Genomic DNA, 16,474 nt, shown 5'->3' on the forward strand with positions numbered 1-16,474 from the left:
TAAAAGAAATTACTCGGGTCTTGGGTCTTTATGCTGGTGAATTCTCTTTCCAGCTCTGAAGTGAGCTGAATGACATTTATTTATGGCACCGGGAATTGAATACAGAGGTATTCTACCTCCAAGCTACACCCACAGCCAAACTTTATTTCTTATTTGGAAACAGGGTCTCACTAAGTTGTGGAGGGCCTGCAAAGTTACTGAGGCTGGCTTTGAACCTGCAATCTTCTTGTCTCATCCTCCCAAAAACTGGGATTAAAAGTATGGACCACCACACCTGGCTTACTGAATGACTTTAAACCCAGTTATTTAGTCACTTGGTGCCTCAGTTTCCATATCTGTAGAAGGGTGGTGATAAGCCCCATCATTTCCCCTCTTATGAGCATATGGTGTTGATTAGTGATTAATGACAGTGCTGCTATGTCTGTACAAATTGCTATTACTCATCAACCAACATTATTACAGCTGACAGGATTTGTGATAGGCCACGATGTATGTCTGAAGCTTAGGAAAGAGTGATAGTTGTTCACCATCACCATAGCAACCTCTAAGAAGGATTCTCAAAAGTGATGTTTTGAGTAAAAGATGCAGCAATGCCGCATCGAGTGCTAAGAGAAGACAGCTAGGAAGCAGACTTCCTTTCTAATCTAGGAGCCCCAGAGATCCAGACTGGAACCCCAGATGGGCCACTTCAGCCTGTGTGACCAGAGACAAGCTGTTCGCCTCTTCTGAATCTATTTCCTATTCCCTACCATCTCCTTCAGAGGCTGCTATAAAGATTAACTGAGCTGATACAGGCAGAGCTCTTAGCAAAGCACCTGCCCACAGGGAGTGGGCTACACGAATTATCCTTGAAATGGCTCCGGGAGACCCTTAGCTTTCACAGAGCACATTTTTTAATTTTTGGGTGGGGCCTGGAGATTAAACCCAGAGGTATTCTACCTCCAAGCTACATCCCCAGTCCTATTTCTTATTCTTTATTTTTAAACAAGGCCAATCTCACTAAGTTGTGGAGAGCCTCACTAAGTAGCTGAGGCTGGCAGCGAACCTGTGATCCTCCTTGTCTCAACCTCCCAAGTACTAGGATTATCATCACATGTATCATCACACTCGGCTCACTCTATTTTCTGTATATGAACTGGTCTGGAACCTCTTATAAGTGGAATTATACAGTATTTGTCTTTCTGTGACTGGCTTATTTCACTAAGCCTAATGTCCTCAAGGTTCATCCCTGTTATAGCATGTGTCAGAATTTCCTTCCTTTGCCAGGTGTGGTGGCTCACACCTGTAATCTCAGCTACTCAGGAGGCAAGTTCGAGGCCAGCCAAGGCAACTTAGTAAGACTCTGTTCCAAAATAAGATTTTGAGCCAGGTGTGGTGCCACATGCCTGTGATCCCAGTACTTGGGAGGTTGAGACAGGAAGATTGCAGGTTCAAGGCCAGCTTTAGCAATTTAGCAAAACCTTGCTTCAAAATAAAAATTAAGTAGAGCTGTAAGTATAGGTTGGAGGTAGAATGTTCCTGGGTTCAATCCCAAGTACAAAAAAAAAAAAAAGAAATTAAATTTTGAGAAAGGGCTGGGAGTAGCAGGACATGATGGTGCACACTTGTAATCCCAGCATTCGGGAAGCTGAGACTAGAGGATTGCAGTTCACTGACAACCTCTGCTACTTAGTGAGACCCTCTGCAACTCAGTGAGACCCTGTTTTAAAAAAATAATTTATGCCGGGCGTGGTGGTGCACACTTGTAATCCCCACGCTTGGGAGGCGGAGACAGGAGGATCGCGCTGGTTCGGAGCCAGCCTTGCTGGCTTAAGAGACTCTGTTTCCACATAAAAATGTTAAAAAATAGGTCTGGGAGTGTAGCCTGTGGGAGTGTATACCGGAGGTAGAAGGGCTTCCAGGAACCCCAGTACCACCAAATAAATAAATAAATAAATAATAATAATAATAATAATTTTTAAAAAACTAAAAAATAGGGCTAGGTCCTGGGCGGGGGTCGCGCGGGGCACGCCAGCCAGGGCCCAGGTCGCGGGACTCTGGGCCCCAGGCGACGTATGCCTGTAATCCCAGTACTCAGGAGGCTGAGACAGGAGGATCACAGGTTCACGTCCAGCCACAGCAACTTAGTGAGGGTCTCCCCAACTTAGTGAGACCCTGGGTTCAATCCCCAGTACTGCGCGTGCACACACACACACACGACTGGGGGGGGGGGGACTTGGAGGTAGAATGCCCCTGGATTCAATCTCCAGTACCACAAAGAAAGGGGAAAAAGAGAGATTTTCTTCCTTTTTAAAGCTGAATAATATTTTGTTTACTCATCTATGTCCATGGGTTGCTTCTACCTCTTGAGTATTGTGAATAATGCCTCAGTGAACATGGGTATGCAGATAGCTCTTCAAGGCCTAGCTTTCGGTTCTTTTGGGTATACCCAGAAGTGGGATGGCTAGTCATATGGAAATTCTGTGGGTTTTGTTGTTGTTGTTGTTTGTTTGTTTGTTTGCGGGTCTGGGAATGGAACCCAGAGACATTCGACCTCTGAGCTAAACCCCCTGCCCTATTTTTTTATTCTTTATTTTGGAACAGGGTCTCGCTGAGTTGCAAAGAGCCTCACTAGTAGCTGAAGCTGTCCGCCAACCATGATCTTCTGGTCTCAGCCTCCCAAATGCTGGAATTAGAAGCATACAAGATTCTGTTTTTGATAGTTGAGAAACTTTTATATCGTCTTTCATAGAGGAGGCACTGTTTTATAATTTCACCAACAGCGCTTAATCTTCCAAGTATGCAACATTCTCACCCACACTTGTCATCTGGCCTTTGGTAGTAGCCATCCTAAATGGTTGGAAGTGATAGCTCATTGTGGTGTCTTTTTCTTTCTTTTTTTGCCATGCTGGTGATGAAACTCAGTCTGCCCACATGCCAGTCAGGTGCTTTACCACTGATCTACATCCCCAGCCCTCTTGTCTCCATTTTTATCAACAACTTAGAAGAAGACACAGAAAGGAGTCCTGTCAAATTTGCAGACTGAAACATAATGATAGGGTCTAGACTCAGAAGGACTTCTGTTGGCTGCAAGACCTAGCTGACACTTTCAGCAAGATGCCAGTACACCAGGTTGGAAAGTCAAGCACTCACATTAGAATCTGCACCTGAGCAGTTGCTGAGCTTGGCAGGACATCACAATCACCTGAGGAGCTCTAAAAACTAGAGAGAAGACAAACCCGAGACCCACAGAAGCAGAATCTCATGGGCTGCCCCACCCCATCCAGGCTACTCTGCTCTTTGGTTAGGGTTGGAAATCAGAAATCTTTCTCAAAATGTGGTCCCAGGACCAGTGACATCAACATCATCTGAGAACTTGTTAAAAAAGCACATTTTTGCCAGTCATGGTGATATACACCTATAATCCTGGTACTTGGGGGGCTGAGGCAGGGAGATCACCGTTTGAAGCCAGCCTCAGCAAATTAGTGAGGCCCTGTTTCCAAATAAAAAGTAAAAAGATATAGGGGTGCTAGGGGTGTAGCTTGGAGGTAGGATTCCCCTGAATTTAATCCCCAGTGTGAAATTAAGGAAGAAAGGAAGGAAGAATAAATTAGGACTGGGGGTATAGCTCAGTGAGTAGAACCCCCTGGGTTGTCCCCAATATCTATCTATCTCTCTCTCTCTCTCTCTCTCTCTCTCTCTCTCTCTCTCTCTCTCTCTCTCTCTCTCTCTCTCTCTCACACACACACACACACACACACACACACCATAAATTTTGGGCCCCACCCCAGATCTCTGAATCAGAAATTCAGGGTGTGGAACTTGGTGATCCGTGTTTTACCAAACCCTCCAGGTGATTGTAATGTTTGAGAACCATTGCTCAGGAAAAAGACTAAGCCCTTTTCCAACATAGAGCATCTGTGATATGATGGATGGAAATCCTTTTACAATGGCAATAAAATCCATTAAATGAAAGGGTATTAATTCAACTTGGAACATAAGAGAGGTAGTTAAAATCATGACCACCTAAAGGGAGAAATAAATAAATGAGGAGCTAGATTATGCTCCTGGTGGGAAAGCCCCAGGCATGCACAGACTTAATTCAAGACCACTGGTGGCCAGGCGTGGTGGCGCACGCTTGTAATCCCAGCATTTGGGAGGCTGAGACAGAAGGATCACGGTTCACAGACAGCCTCAGCTACTTAGTGAGGCCCTTTGCAACTCAGTGAGACCCTATAACAAAATACAGAATAAAAAATTTGGTCTGGGAGTATAGCTTGGAGGTAGAATTCCCCTGGGTTCCATCCCCAGTACCACAAAGAAAGAAAGAAAGAAAGAAAGAAAGAAAGAAAGAAAGAAAGAAAGAAAGAACACTGGCATTCTCATTTTATATAATGAATGAGGAAAAATAACTTTTTTTTTTTTTTTTGCAGTACTGGGAATTGAACTCAGGGGTATTCTACTTCCAAGCTCTACCCCCAGCCCTATTTTTATCCTTCCTTCCTTTCTATATTTCTTTCCTTCCTTCCTTCCTCCCTTTCTTTCTTTCTTTCTTTCGTGGCACTGGGGGTTGAACCTAGAAGCATTCTACCTCTGAGCCAATCCCCCAGTACTATAGATAGAACCCACAAAATATAGAATAAAAAATAGGGCTGGGGGTGTAGCTCGAAGGTAGAATGCCCCTGGGTTCCATCCCCAGGACTGCAAAAATAAATGAATGAATAAATAAAGCCGGGCATAGTGGCACACGCTTGTAATCCCCGTGCTTGGGAGGCTGAGACAGGAGGATCGCACAGGTTCAAAGCCAGCTTCAGCTACTTAGTGAGGCTCTCAGCAACTTAGTGAGACCCTGTTTCCAAATAAAGTATAAAAATAGGTCTGGGAGTATGTAGCCTGGAAGTAGAAAAGCTCCTGGGTTCCACCCCGAATACCACACAAACACACACAAAAAAAGTATTAGGGTCAGACTTGTGCTACCAAATTTTCAAACAAATTGGCAGTTCTCCACATCATTACAAAATGAGGTTTAAAATAAAAAAATCAATCAGTAGGTAAGATTTGATATTACAGAAATAGGTTTAAGCTGTTGTTAAGACCTTAATCGGTGGAAAAAATCAACAGGAGAAGGAATCACTATTTAATAAGTTTGCTTGAACACGGTCTTTGTTTTTTGTTTATCATTTATCTGTCAAATATGTATTGAGCTAGATGTGGTGGTGCATGTCTAGCAACTCAGGAGGTTGAGCCAGGATAATTTCAAGTTCAAGTCCAGCCTGAGCAATTTAGGGAGACTCAGTCTCCAATATATATATATATGGCTGGGGGTGTGGCTCAGTTATCCCTGATAAGGGCCCCCAGGTTCAATCCTCAGTACCAACAAAAACAAAAGTATATTGAACACGTACTCCATGCCAGCCCCTGTGAGAGGAACCAACCATGGAGTCAAGGATGGCAGATCTCTGCACTTGAAAACCTTGAGCAAGCCAGGCATGGTGGCGCACGCTTGCAATCCTAGTGCTTGGAAGGCTGAAACAGGAGGATCGCAGGTTTGAGGCCAACCTCAGCTACTTAATGAGGCCTTCTGCAATTTATTGAGACTCTATGTCAAAATAAAAAATAAAATATAGGGCTGGGGATGTAGCTAGGAGGTAAAATGCCTCTGGGTTCAAACCAGTATAGAAAAAAAAAATCTTGAGCAAACTCCTCATCATGTGATATGTTGAATGTACATGAACACCCAAGAGAGATGGGTGGGTAGGTGGATGGATGGATGTATGATGGATGGAGGATGGATGGATGGATGGATGGTCAGATGGATGAATAAATGGATGAAGGAGGGAGAACTTCAGGAAGGTCATCTCACCTCTCTTGGTTGAGGTGTGGCATGAGGATTTTCCAGTAAAAAGACTGACCCTAAAGTTTACAGAGATGAAGATAGAGAATGTGGGGAAAATTTTCCAACTCCAGGACCACTTTCATACAGATGCCCGGAGGTATCTGATAGAGACCAGAACACCTGGAGACCAACAGGGAGTGATGAGAGAGAAATCAGAAGTGGGGCACAGGGCTTGGCCTCAAGTGAAAATATGTCAGCCAGTACCCTGCACTAGTAAGCTCTACTGGACACAGAGTGACCCCGAGACTCGTTGTAACTTTCCAAAGGAAGCAGAACAGTGTTTGCTCAGCTCAGGTGAGGTAATACATTTCTGACTGTTGAAGACATTAAGTATTCTGTCAGAGAATGGTAAAGTGGAATATGCATGAGCATTTGTACAAGTATCATTAAGCACAAAAGGGGAAGTCATAGGTTGGAAAAATATGCAGGAGATAAATAAAAGTTATCAAAGCCCAATGGCAAGTAGATAAGGAGCTAGAGACAGAATAAAGTCAAGGAAGGAGGATGAACTTTGGAATCCAGCAGGTCTCATGCTGCTCGTTACAACTGGTATAATGGAATCCTTCTGGTCTGTTTCCTCCTCCTTAAATCAGGGACATTACCTCTTCCCAGAGCTGCCATAAGAAGTACACAAGAAACACTTTGTGCAAGCAAAGCATGGCTCTCTTCCCTCCCCTCATTATTTATGAAGACATCCAGAGTAAGAGCCAAGCTCTTTTTTAGTGCCCATGCCAAATACTCCACATACATTATCTTATTTAGTCTGTTCAACAACCTCAAGAGTTTGGTGCTGTAATTATTCCCATTATATAGATGAGAAAGTTGAGGTCCTGAAGAGTTAGGCAACTTGCCCCAGGCTTAAACAATTCCTTGGCAGAGCTGCTATCTGAATCCAGCTCTTTCTTTCTACAGACTCCAGGTTTGTAACCCCCATGGTGCAGTGCCTCTCAGTGTGCAGCCTAAAACAATAAACAGACGTACTGTTCACAAGGAGGTGAACAGGACGTTGCTGCAAGAAAAAGGCACCATGGCAGAGCTGTGCTGAGACACGAGCACACTTCTGGAGGAGGCGGGGCAATGAAGGCTCCACAAAGGGGATTGTGCTTTTCTAGAAGAATCTAGAAATATTCTACAGATAGTGCAGTAGAACAGCTGCCCTGTAACTCAGAGACAACAGCCGCAGTAGAGGAAGAACATTAGACCTCATTGTGCCTCAGTCAGGGGACCCAGGCTGGGCTCTTAGCCTCTTTAGGGGCCTTTCTCCTCATCCATGAAACAAAACAGACATCATGAAAGTTAGATTCGTCCATTCATTTTACTGATTGATTCATTCATTCACTCTGTATGTGTTGGGTATTAACTGTGTAACAGGACTTATGCTAGGAGCACATAGGAAGTGCCCCCACCACTGAGGCATAGTGCTTGACTTTGAGACACTTGTAAATACGACTGTCTTAGTCCATTTTGTGCTGCTGTAAAAGAATGCCTGAGATTGGGTAATTTATAATGAAAAGAAACTTGGAGGCTCATAGTTCTGGAGGCTGGGGAATCCAAGATCAAAGACTGCTTCTGCAGGGGGCCTTCTTACTGCATCGTCCTGAATGGAGGACCGAGCTCACTGTGTGTGTGTGTGTGTGTGTGTGTGTGTGTGTGTGTGTGTGTGTGTTACTGGGGGTGGAACCCAGGGGACAGTCTCCCAGACCTATTTGATACTTTATTTGGAAACAGGGTCTCACTAAGTTGCGAGAGCCTTACTAAGTAGCTGAGGCTGGCTTTGAACCTGTGCGATCCTCCTGTCTCAGCCTCCCAAGCGCTGGGATTACAAGCATGCGCCACCACGCCCAACCCAAGTTCATTTTTATGAGAAACACACTCCTGCCATAAGGAACCTAATCCCTCAATAATGACTTTAATCCATTCATAAGAGCAGAGTCCTCATGACCTAAACAGCTCCCATCAGGCCCCACCTCCCAACACTGTTGCACTGGGGATTAAGTGTCTAACACATGAACCTTGGGGACACATTCAAACCACAGCAATATCTATGTGACAATGTTTAGGAAACTGCGAAGCATCATACAAATAATATTTACAGCATTACCTCCATTGCTGGGGTGGAGAGAGAAGAATGTGCTCCAGTCAAATCGCTCAAATATTTTTAAACTAGTGTTGTCAACATGAATTTCCAATGATAGAAGAATGGTCAAACAAAGAACATTGTATAACTCCCCCTCCCTGCCCCATGCTGGGGATTGAATCCAGGAGCCCTCTGGGCTCAGTGAGCTACATCTCCAGCCAGCCCTTTTGATTTCTATTTTGAGAAAGGATCTCACTAAGTTACTCAGGCTGGCCTCAAACTTAAGATCCTTCTTTCTCAGCTTCCATTATAAGTGTGGCCACGATGGCCTGCTGAGCATCATATAATTCTTAAAAATCTGAAGACCAGGCACTGTAATACTCTAATAATCTTAATAATAATATCTTAATCTTTTTTGTGTGTGTGGGTCTGGGGATGGAACCCAGGGGGATTTGACCTCTGAGCTACACCCTCTGCCCTATTTTTTTATTCTTTATTTTGAAACAGGGTCTCACTAAGTTGTGGAGGGCCTCACTAAGTAGCTGAGGCTGTCCGCGAACCACGATCCTCTGGTCTCAGCCTCCCGAATGCTGGGATTACAAGCGTGCACCACCACACACGGCTATCTTAATCTTAAGAACCATGCTTATACTACCAAGACTTGAGGGGCTGAGACAGGAGGATCATAGATTTAATCAAGGGCAGTGAGCAGTACCTTAGGAAGACCCTGCTTCAAAAAAAAAAAAATAGAGTAAGGCTGGGGTATAGCTCAGAGGCAGAAGAGCCCTCTGCATTTAATCCCTACTGCCAACAAAAAAAAATCTTAAGTAACCTCATTCTTCCAAAACAAATATTGGGAAATATAGATTTTTTTTTTCTGCATTGGGATTGATCTGTTTGGGCTAACAGATGGACAAACAGAAGCAAAGGATACAATCACCCCACAAGAAGTTGATGGCAGTTCCCAAAAATGTTTGCATATCAAACCAATACAAGGTGAAAACTAAATGTGATCTGCTTATCGGTGGCAAATTATTGGAAAAGGAAAAATAATCTGTCATGTCACTGAGTATTGGTTGGTCTGAGATGACCACCCCCTCTAGATGTTGCCCACTTGCTCTAACAAGCACCCCACTGTCTGGGGGTGGTTGGCCTTGGACCCACGTGTCCGGATTGCTTCTTCCTGCCTGCCTGGACGTCTGGTCTTCACTCTGCCTTTCATTTCAGATTACATCAATCTGTTCAGCACCAAATGTCATGGCTGTGACTTCCCCGTGGAGGCCGGTGACAAGTTTATTGAAGCCTTGGGGCATACCTGGCATGACACCTGCTTCATTTGTGCGGTACGTTTTCAGCATGGGGTTCTGACCACCTGAGAGGAGGGCAGAGGGAGTATGGCAGGCTAGATAACCAGCCCTCAGCATCCTTTGTAGCTCCAGCACTCTGATATTCTGATTGTTTTTAAAAGCTGACAAATGCCGTCATGCCTCAATATGTTGCAACTGAACAAAGTTTTATTACTAATGATTATTTATAAGCCAACATGGCCTTGCAACTTTCCATTTCAAGCAAAGCAACAGACCCCCCTAGGGATTAGAAAAACAGCCACCTGTCTCGCCAGCACTGCCCTCTCCATAGACGGAGTAGCAAATGATGCTTGGATCAGAAGAGCTTCCTAAGGCTCTGCATTGCTTCAGCTACAACTTAGTGATTTGAAGGTATCCCCCAAATTTTCACCATGAGCACCAGATTGGAACTGACCAGTCCTATGAAAATCTGAGATAAGGTTTCTCTTAACAGAACCTTTAGGAAGCAGGACTGAGTGTTATTTTATTTTCCCAAGTGGTCCTGCTCTTGATACATAGCTGCCAGGAGATAAGCATTAATTAACTATTAACTGTGTGCAGTTTATTTCTGCTCAACAGCTGGGTCATTTTACTATGAGATTGGCATTTTCCTTCCAAGGGCTTTGGGTTGAGGTGGGGACATGATACTGAGCCTACCAACATTTAGACTCTGAATTGGAGGTAGGAAACAATCACCCCTTACAAAGCACTGTAATGTCAGTCTGTAATTGATCTAACTTTATCCAGAAAAAGTAATGCGGTACTGCTACTTTCTTAAAACCAAAGTTGTTCAAGATATATAGTTGGGGGGGAATGCACGAACTATTTGTGCAGTTTAAACCCATAACCTTTTAGAGTTGTGTGATCCTAGTCATAAAGTTTACTGACATACACTTTGGATCCCATACTTCATTCTACACACCTCACTATTTGTGGGATGCATTGTATTCACTCTGGATTAGTTTGCGAGGCTTCCTATAACAAACAGATGACTCAAATAACCAAAATGTATTCTCCCACGTTTTTTTTTTTTTTTTTTTTGGTGGTACTGGGGGTGGAACCTGGGGGCTTTTCTACCTCCGGGGTATACTCCTATTTTATACTTTATTTGGAAACAGGGTCTCACTAAGTTGCTGAAAGCCTCACTAAATAGCTGAGGCTGGCTTTAAACCTGTCTCAGAGCCAGGCATGGTGGCGCACTCTTGTAATCCCCGCACTTGGGAGGCAGAGACAGGAGGATCGCGCAGGTTCAAAGCCAGCCGCGTGTGTTGGCTTAGGAGACCCTGTTTCCAAATAAAAATGTAAAAATAGGTCTGGGAGTGTAGCCCAGAGGTAGAAGGGCTTCCAGGAACCCCAGTACCACAAAAAAAAAAAAAAAACCAAAAACAAAAAAAACCCTGTCTCAGCCTCCCAAGTGCTGGGATTACAAGTGTGCACCACCACATCCGGCTCTCTCTTATAGTTCTGGAGGCCAGAAGTCCAAAGTTGAGGTGCTAGCCAGCAGCTGTGCCCTCTCTCCTAGCTTCTGGTCGTTGCCAACAATGCTCAGACTTCTTGGCTTGTGGCTACATCACTCCAGTCTCTGCCTCCATCGTCATGTGGCTGTCTTCCTCAGTGTGTTTGTGTCTCCTCTCTGTGCATGTCTGTCTCTGTGGGCACCTCTTGTTTAAGGGCACAGGTCATATTAGATTAAAGGCCCATCTTGCTCCAGCATGACTTCATCTTACAGCTGCAAAAACTATTTCCAAATAAAGTCACTGCTATGTCCATGTGTCGGGTAGGCTGGAGGTACTGGGGATTAGGACTTCAACATACAAGTTTTTTGTTTTGTTTTGTTTGAAATGGAGTTTCACTCTGTTGCCCAGGCTGGCCTCAAATTCCTGGGCTCAAGGGATCCTCTTGCTTCAACTTTCCAAGAAACTGAGACGACAGGAACATATGCTACTATGCCCAGATTCAACATACAAATTTGGATAGAATTCAACCCCCAATGCTCTGATTTTCCAGCTGTTTGAAAAGATTACTTTGGGGGTAGGTACTGGGGACTGAATCCAGGAGAATTCTACCTCTGAGATATACTCCAAGTTATTTTTATTTATTTTATTTGAAATAAGATCTAAGTTGCTGAGGCTGTCCTTGAACTTGCAATCCTCCTGTTTTGGCTTCCCATGTACTAGAATTACAGATGTGTGCCAGCTGAAAAGATTCTTTAGTTGCCTTTTAGGGTCCTTTAAATACACCAGGGATAGCTGGGCATGGTGGTGCACATCTATAAACCCAGAATTTGAGAAACTAAGATAGGAAGATTGCAGATTCAAGACCAACCTCAACAACTTAGTGAAGCTGTCAGCAACTTAGTGAGACCCTGTCTCAAAATAAAGAGTAAAAAAAAAAAAAAATAGGGCTGGGGTATAGCTCTGAGGTAGAATGCCCTGGCGTCCATCCCTAGTACTGCAAAAAAAAAAAAAAATTAAACTTTCTTAAAGAGGCCTGGGGCTATTGCTTGGAGGTAGAATGCCCCTGGATTCAATCCCCAGTACCAAAAACAGAAACAAACAAAAATCCATGGCCTCCCCTCTGAAAAGGGACAATGGTATAAATATTTCTAATTTTAGGATTGTCTCCTGCAGAGTTATGGCTCATCCAGGCACAGCATAGGGCTCTCTGACCCTTACTTTCAAGCCATGGCTTGTCTGTTCCTAAGACACTGCCTGCAAGTCTGGTTACCCAACTTCTAGAAAGATCTGAGAGACTTGGAGAAAGTCCAGAAAGACAGCGGTGCAGAAGGCCTGTTCTTCAAGGGCAGGCTCGGGAACGGGCTGTGTTGCAGGGGGAGAATCTGGTAAAGTGGGTGAGGGTCAGCTCCCAGGAGCCTACCATGTGCTTGGCTGAGTGTCACAACAGCACAGAGCCAGAGAGAGAGAGAGAGAGAGAGAGAGAGAGAGAGAGAGAGAGAGAGAGACCAGAAGAAGTAGTAAGACTTGGAGTGGTTCAGGCTGATATTACAAATGAGTTTCAGAGAATTAAGTCCAGGCAAGTGTGTGAGAACCGTAGCACTGCCCACAGAAACTGGGCAGGTCCTGTCCTCTGAATAATCATGGAGATCATTAGGTTTTCTTCCAAACCCACCCTGTGTGGCACTCATTGCCCCACTGTGACATTGCAAAGTGGAACATGGTGTTAATCTCTGAGAGGATATCTTTGATTTAAAGATTTTTTTTCAGTGCTGGGACGCCGTGTGTGTGTGTGTGTGTGTGTGTGTGTGTGTGTGTGTGTGTGTTACTGTGGTTGAACCCAGGGGTATTTTACCTCCAAGCTGCACGCCCAGCCCTGATTTTTATTTTGAAACAAGGTCTGGTTAGATTGCTGAAAGTCTCGCTAGATTGCTGAGGCTGGCATCAAGCCTATGATCCTCCTGTCTCAGGCTTCCAAGTACTGGGATTACAGGCATCCACCACCATGCCCAGCTAGGATGCCTTCTTATACCTGTCAGGCAAATGCTGTACCTCTGAGCTAATCCCAAGCTTGGATAGTTTTTGGCAGGGATGAGGGGGTTCTTCTTTCCATTACTTTACATTTCAAAATGACTTACTTAGCATATACTTTCCTATAACTTAAAAAAATAGTAATAAAGAAGATCCAGACTACTTCCCCACTGATATACTATATTGTTATTAGATCTTGGATAGCACAATCTTTAGACAAATTCAGTTTACCAAATGTTCTTGGAGTTTGGGGAGTACAGAAGTAACCCACAGCTGCCTTTCTGTCTCCCCTGAAATCCATTCTCACCAGGCAGATCTTGGATGTTCACCTTCTTGGTCTTGTCTTCAGTGTGTCAGCAGCAGCTTGAGGCAGCCACAAGAGCCTGATGTATTAGTCAGCTTTGCAGTACTATAACAAAGTGCCCATGGCAGGATAACTTTATGAAGAACAGAAGTTTGTTTAGCTTACTGTTTTTGAGTTTCAAGGATGTTGCTGGCATTGGGTCAGCTCTGGTGTGTCACATCATGGTATAGTCTTTGTGTGTGAGTAAAAGATCATATTACCATACAAGAAGCAAAAGAGAGTAGTTAGGGCTAGGCACAGACTTTTATAACAATCCTCCTGCAAGAACTAACCAAGGAGCTGGGTGTGGTGGCTCACACTTGTAATCCCAGCATTTGGGAGGCTGAAATAAGAGGATTGTGGTTCGCAGACAGCCTCAGCTACTTAGGGAGGCCCTTTGCAACTCAGACCCTGTTTCAAAATAAAGAATAAAAAAAATAGGGCTGGGCGTGTAGCTCAGAGGTAGAATGCCCCTGGGTTCCATCACTAGTACCACAAAAAAAAAAAAAAAACCAAGGTCCCAAGAGAAATATAATCTCTCTATTGAGGGCATGCCTCCAACTGACTCTTAAGACTTCCCATGAGGTCTCACCTCTTTTTTTTTTTTTTTTTTTTTTTTTTTTTTTTTTTTTGCGGTACTAGTGATGGAACCCAGGACATTGGGCCTCACTAAATAGCTGGGGCTGTCCACGAACCTTGGTCCTCTGGTCTCAGCCTCCCAAATGCTGGGATTACAAACATGCGCCACCATGCCTGGCTGAGGTCTCACCTCTTAAAGGTCTCACCTCCCAACATCTCCACATTTGGAAAACAAGCTTCCGACACATAGACCTTAGCAGATAAACCACATCCAGACCACAGGACCTGGTTATGCACAGCATCGCTGTCCCCAACAGGGGACAGATACTTTGTCAGCTTCTTAGTTTCCATGGTCCACTGGCAGCCCTAGGTTATTCCTAAGTATGACCTACCCAAATGGGGCCATTGTGATGCTCCTTTCCTCTCCCACTCCCTTGGCGTGAACATGTGCTCACTGACCCAAGCTCAGCTCAGAGGAGGATTTCTCTGTCCCTGCGAATGTGCAAATGTGTATAATTACTCTGTCCCTGCCCATATGCAGGGGCTCCTGCACTGCTTTTGGTAACAGAGTCCTAGATGTGGCTCCCAACTCTACTCCGCAGTAGGGATGCTCAGTGCCCTATCTGGCTGGAGTCCATCCCAGCCAATGTGACTTCCCAAGCAACTCTGACATATTGGCTGACTGTCTACCTGGGGCCCAGCCTTCATACTGGTAATTCCAGCAAACTCAGAGGGCTACCTCTGTGCAAGCCTGTAAGCTCAGAACAAGTAAGCATAGCCTCTCTCTGCTATAGGATGTGGGAAAATTAGCAGGGAACTAGGTTCTTACAGACCTAGATACAGCTATAGCTCTGCAATTTACTAGATCTGTGACTTAAGCAAGATCCTTGAAGTCTCTAAGAGCCAGCTTTTCAATTGGCAACCCTATGAAGCTTTTATGAGAATGTGTATGTCAAGTGTTTCAAATCCTTCTTGATTGACTGTGGCAGCCTCAGAAGAGATTAATTTGTCCCCTTCTTTCTGCAATGTCTCTAACTTCAAACTGAACTCATATATTGTCACCAATGAACACATAATTTTGTCTTCTTTTTTTCATATATCTTTCTACAAACACTTTTCCACAACTGATCATTGTTTTCATGGTATCATTCCATTGGAAAAATGAATCATGCAAATTTATTTAAACATCCCCTTTTTAAAAGAAATGATAGTAGTTTTCAGTTTCTAGTTGAGCACACACTGTTTCCTTGCTCTATGGAGTTGTTTTTGCAAGATAGAATTCTCCAGGGTGGCATTACTGGGTCATAGGGTAAGTGCATCTTCATGGCTCTTATTCAAAGTTGCCACATATCTGACAGAACATCAAGTGGTTCACAAGTCCCTAGCACTGTACAGACAGGCCTCTTTCCATTTTGGCATTGCTGATTTTTTATTTAATATTTTTTATTCTTTTCCATTTTTTGGGCTAGAGTTATGCAAGGTTAAGGCTGACAAGCCATGGCAGTTTTAGTGTTGTTTGTTTTGCTACATTAGTAATTGTCTAGTGGTATCTCAGGGAGGTTTTATTCATTATTTATTTTTTCATTTTTTTCCAGTACTGGGGGTGGAACCCAGGGTCATTCTACCTCCAAGCTGCACCTCTAGCCCTGTTTTTTTTTTTTTTTTTTTTTTTTTAAACAGGTTCTCATTAAGTTGTAGAATGCCTCACTAAATAGCTGAGGCTGGCCATGAACCTACAATCCTCCTGTCTCAGCCTCCCAAGTGCTAGAATTACAAACATGTGCCACCATGCCTGGCTTTAGGGAGGTTTTAATTAATTAATTAAAAAAAATTCTGAGCCGGGTGTGGTGGTGCATACTTGTAATCCTAGCATTTGGGAGGCTGACACAGAAGGATTGCAGGCTTGCATCCAACCTCAGCTACTTAGTGAGGCCCTCTGCAACTTAGTGAGACTCTGTCTCAAAATAAAGAATAAAAAATAGGGCAGGGCTGCAGCTCAAAGGTAGAATGCCCCTGGGTTTAATTCTCAGTGCTGAAAAACAATGTGTGTGTGTGTGTGTGTGTGTGTGTGTGTGTGTGTGTGTGTGTGTGGCATACTGAGGATTGAACTCAGGGGTGTTCTACCTCAGCCTTTGTGTGTGTGTGTGTGGGGGGGTGCTGGGGATCAAACAATGGGCCATTCTACCTTTGAACTACATCCTGGCCTGACTTTATTCTTTTATTTGAAACAGGGCCTCGCTAAGTTGCTGAGGCTGACTGTGAACCTGATATCCTCCTGTCTCAGCCTCTCAGGTACTAGGATTACAGATGTGGGCCCTCACACCTGGCAACAGTGCTTTTATTAAAAGGAGTGACTAAAATCTTCTTATGCCCCACTGCCGTGTGGGCTGGAAGGCCTCATCTCACTTCAGTTTGTTCTCTGCCCCAGGTCTGCCATGTGAATCTGGAGGGGCAGCCGTTCTACTCTAAGAAGGACAGGCCCCTGTGCAAGAAGCATGCCCATGCCATCAACGTGTAGGAGCCCGGGCCTCTGGTGCAGCTAGGCCTGGGCTGTTCCTGCTGCCGGCAACACAGAATTCAAGGAGCCTGACGTTTCTTTTCTGGGGGAAAAGAGAAGAGAGGAAGTGATTGAACCCTTTTGAAGTATAATTTTAGTCTTTTCTTCTGTACACAGATTGTGTATTTGCATAGTTCAGACTAGAAGCCAAATAAAGATTCTAAACCAAGCTAGTAATTAATCCAAGACCGGAATTGCACTTCAAACGTTTA

General features: G+C 44.2%; 1 protein-coding gene across 7 annotated transcripts in view; it reads left to right on the forward strand.

The window, feature by feature from the left end:
• Window positions 1-16,223, forward strand: part of LDB3 (LIM domain binding 3) — a gene marked incomplete at both ends in the record, with an annotated part of 67,378 nt that extends 51,155 nt beyond the window's left edge. For all 7 annotated transcript variants that reach the window (XM_080693758.1, XM_080693761.1, XM_080693764.1 and 4 more), the window contains 2 exons: window positions 9,180-9,295; window positions 16,134-16,223. In XM_080693758.1, coding sequence (XP_080549884.1) covers window positions 9,180-9,295; window positions 16,134-16,223 — 206 coding nt within the window. The remainder of the gene's footprint in view (window positions 1-9,179; window positions 9,296-16,133) is intronic.
• Window positions 16,224-16,474: the final 251 nt, after the last annotated feature.

Source organism: Muscardinus avellanarius (assembly GCF_963383645.1).
Source record: "Muscardinus avellanarius genome assembly, chromosome: 4".
Classification (NCBI taxonomy): domain Eukaryota; kingdom Metazoa; phylum Chordata; class Mammalia; order Rodentia; family Gliridae; genus Muscardinus; species Muscardinus avellanarius.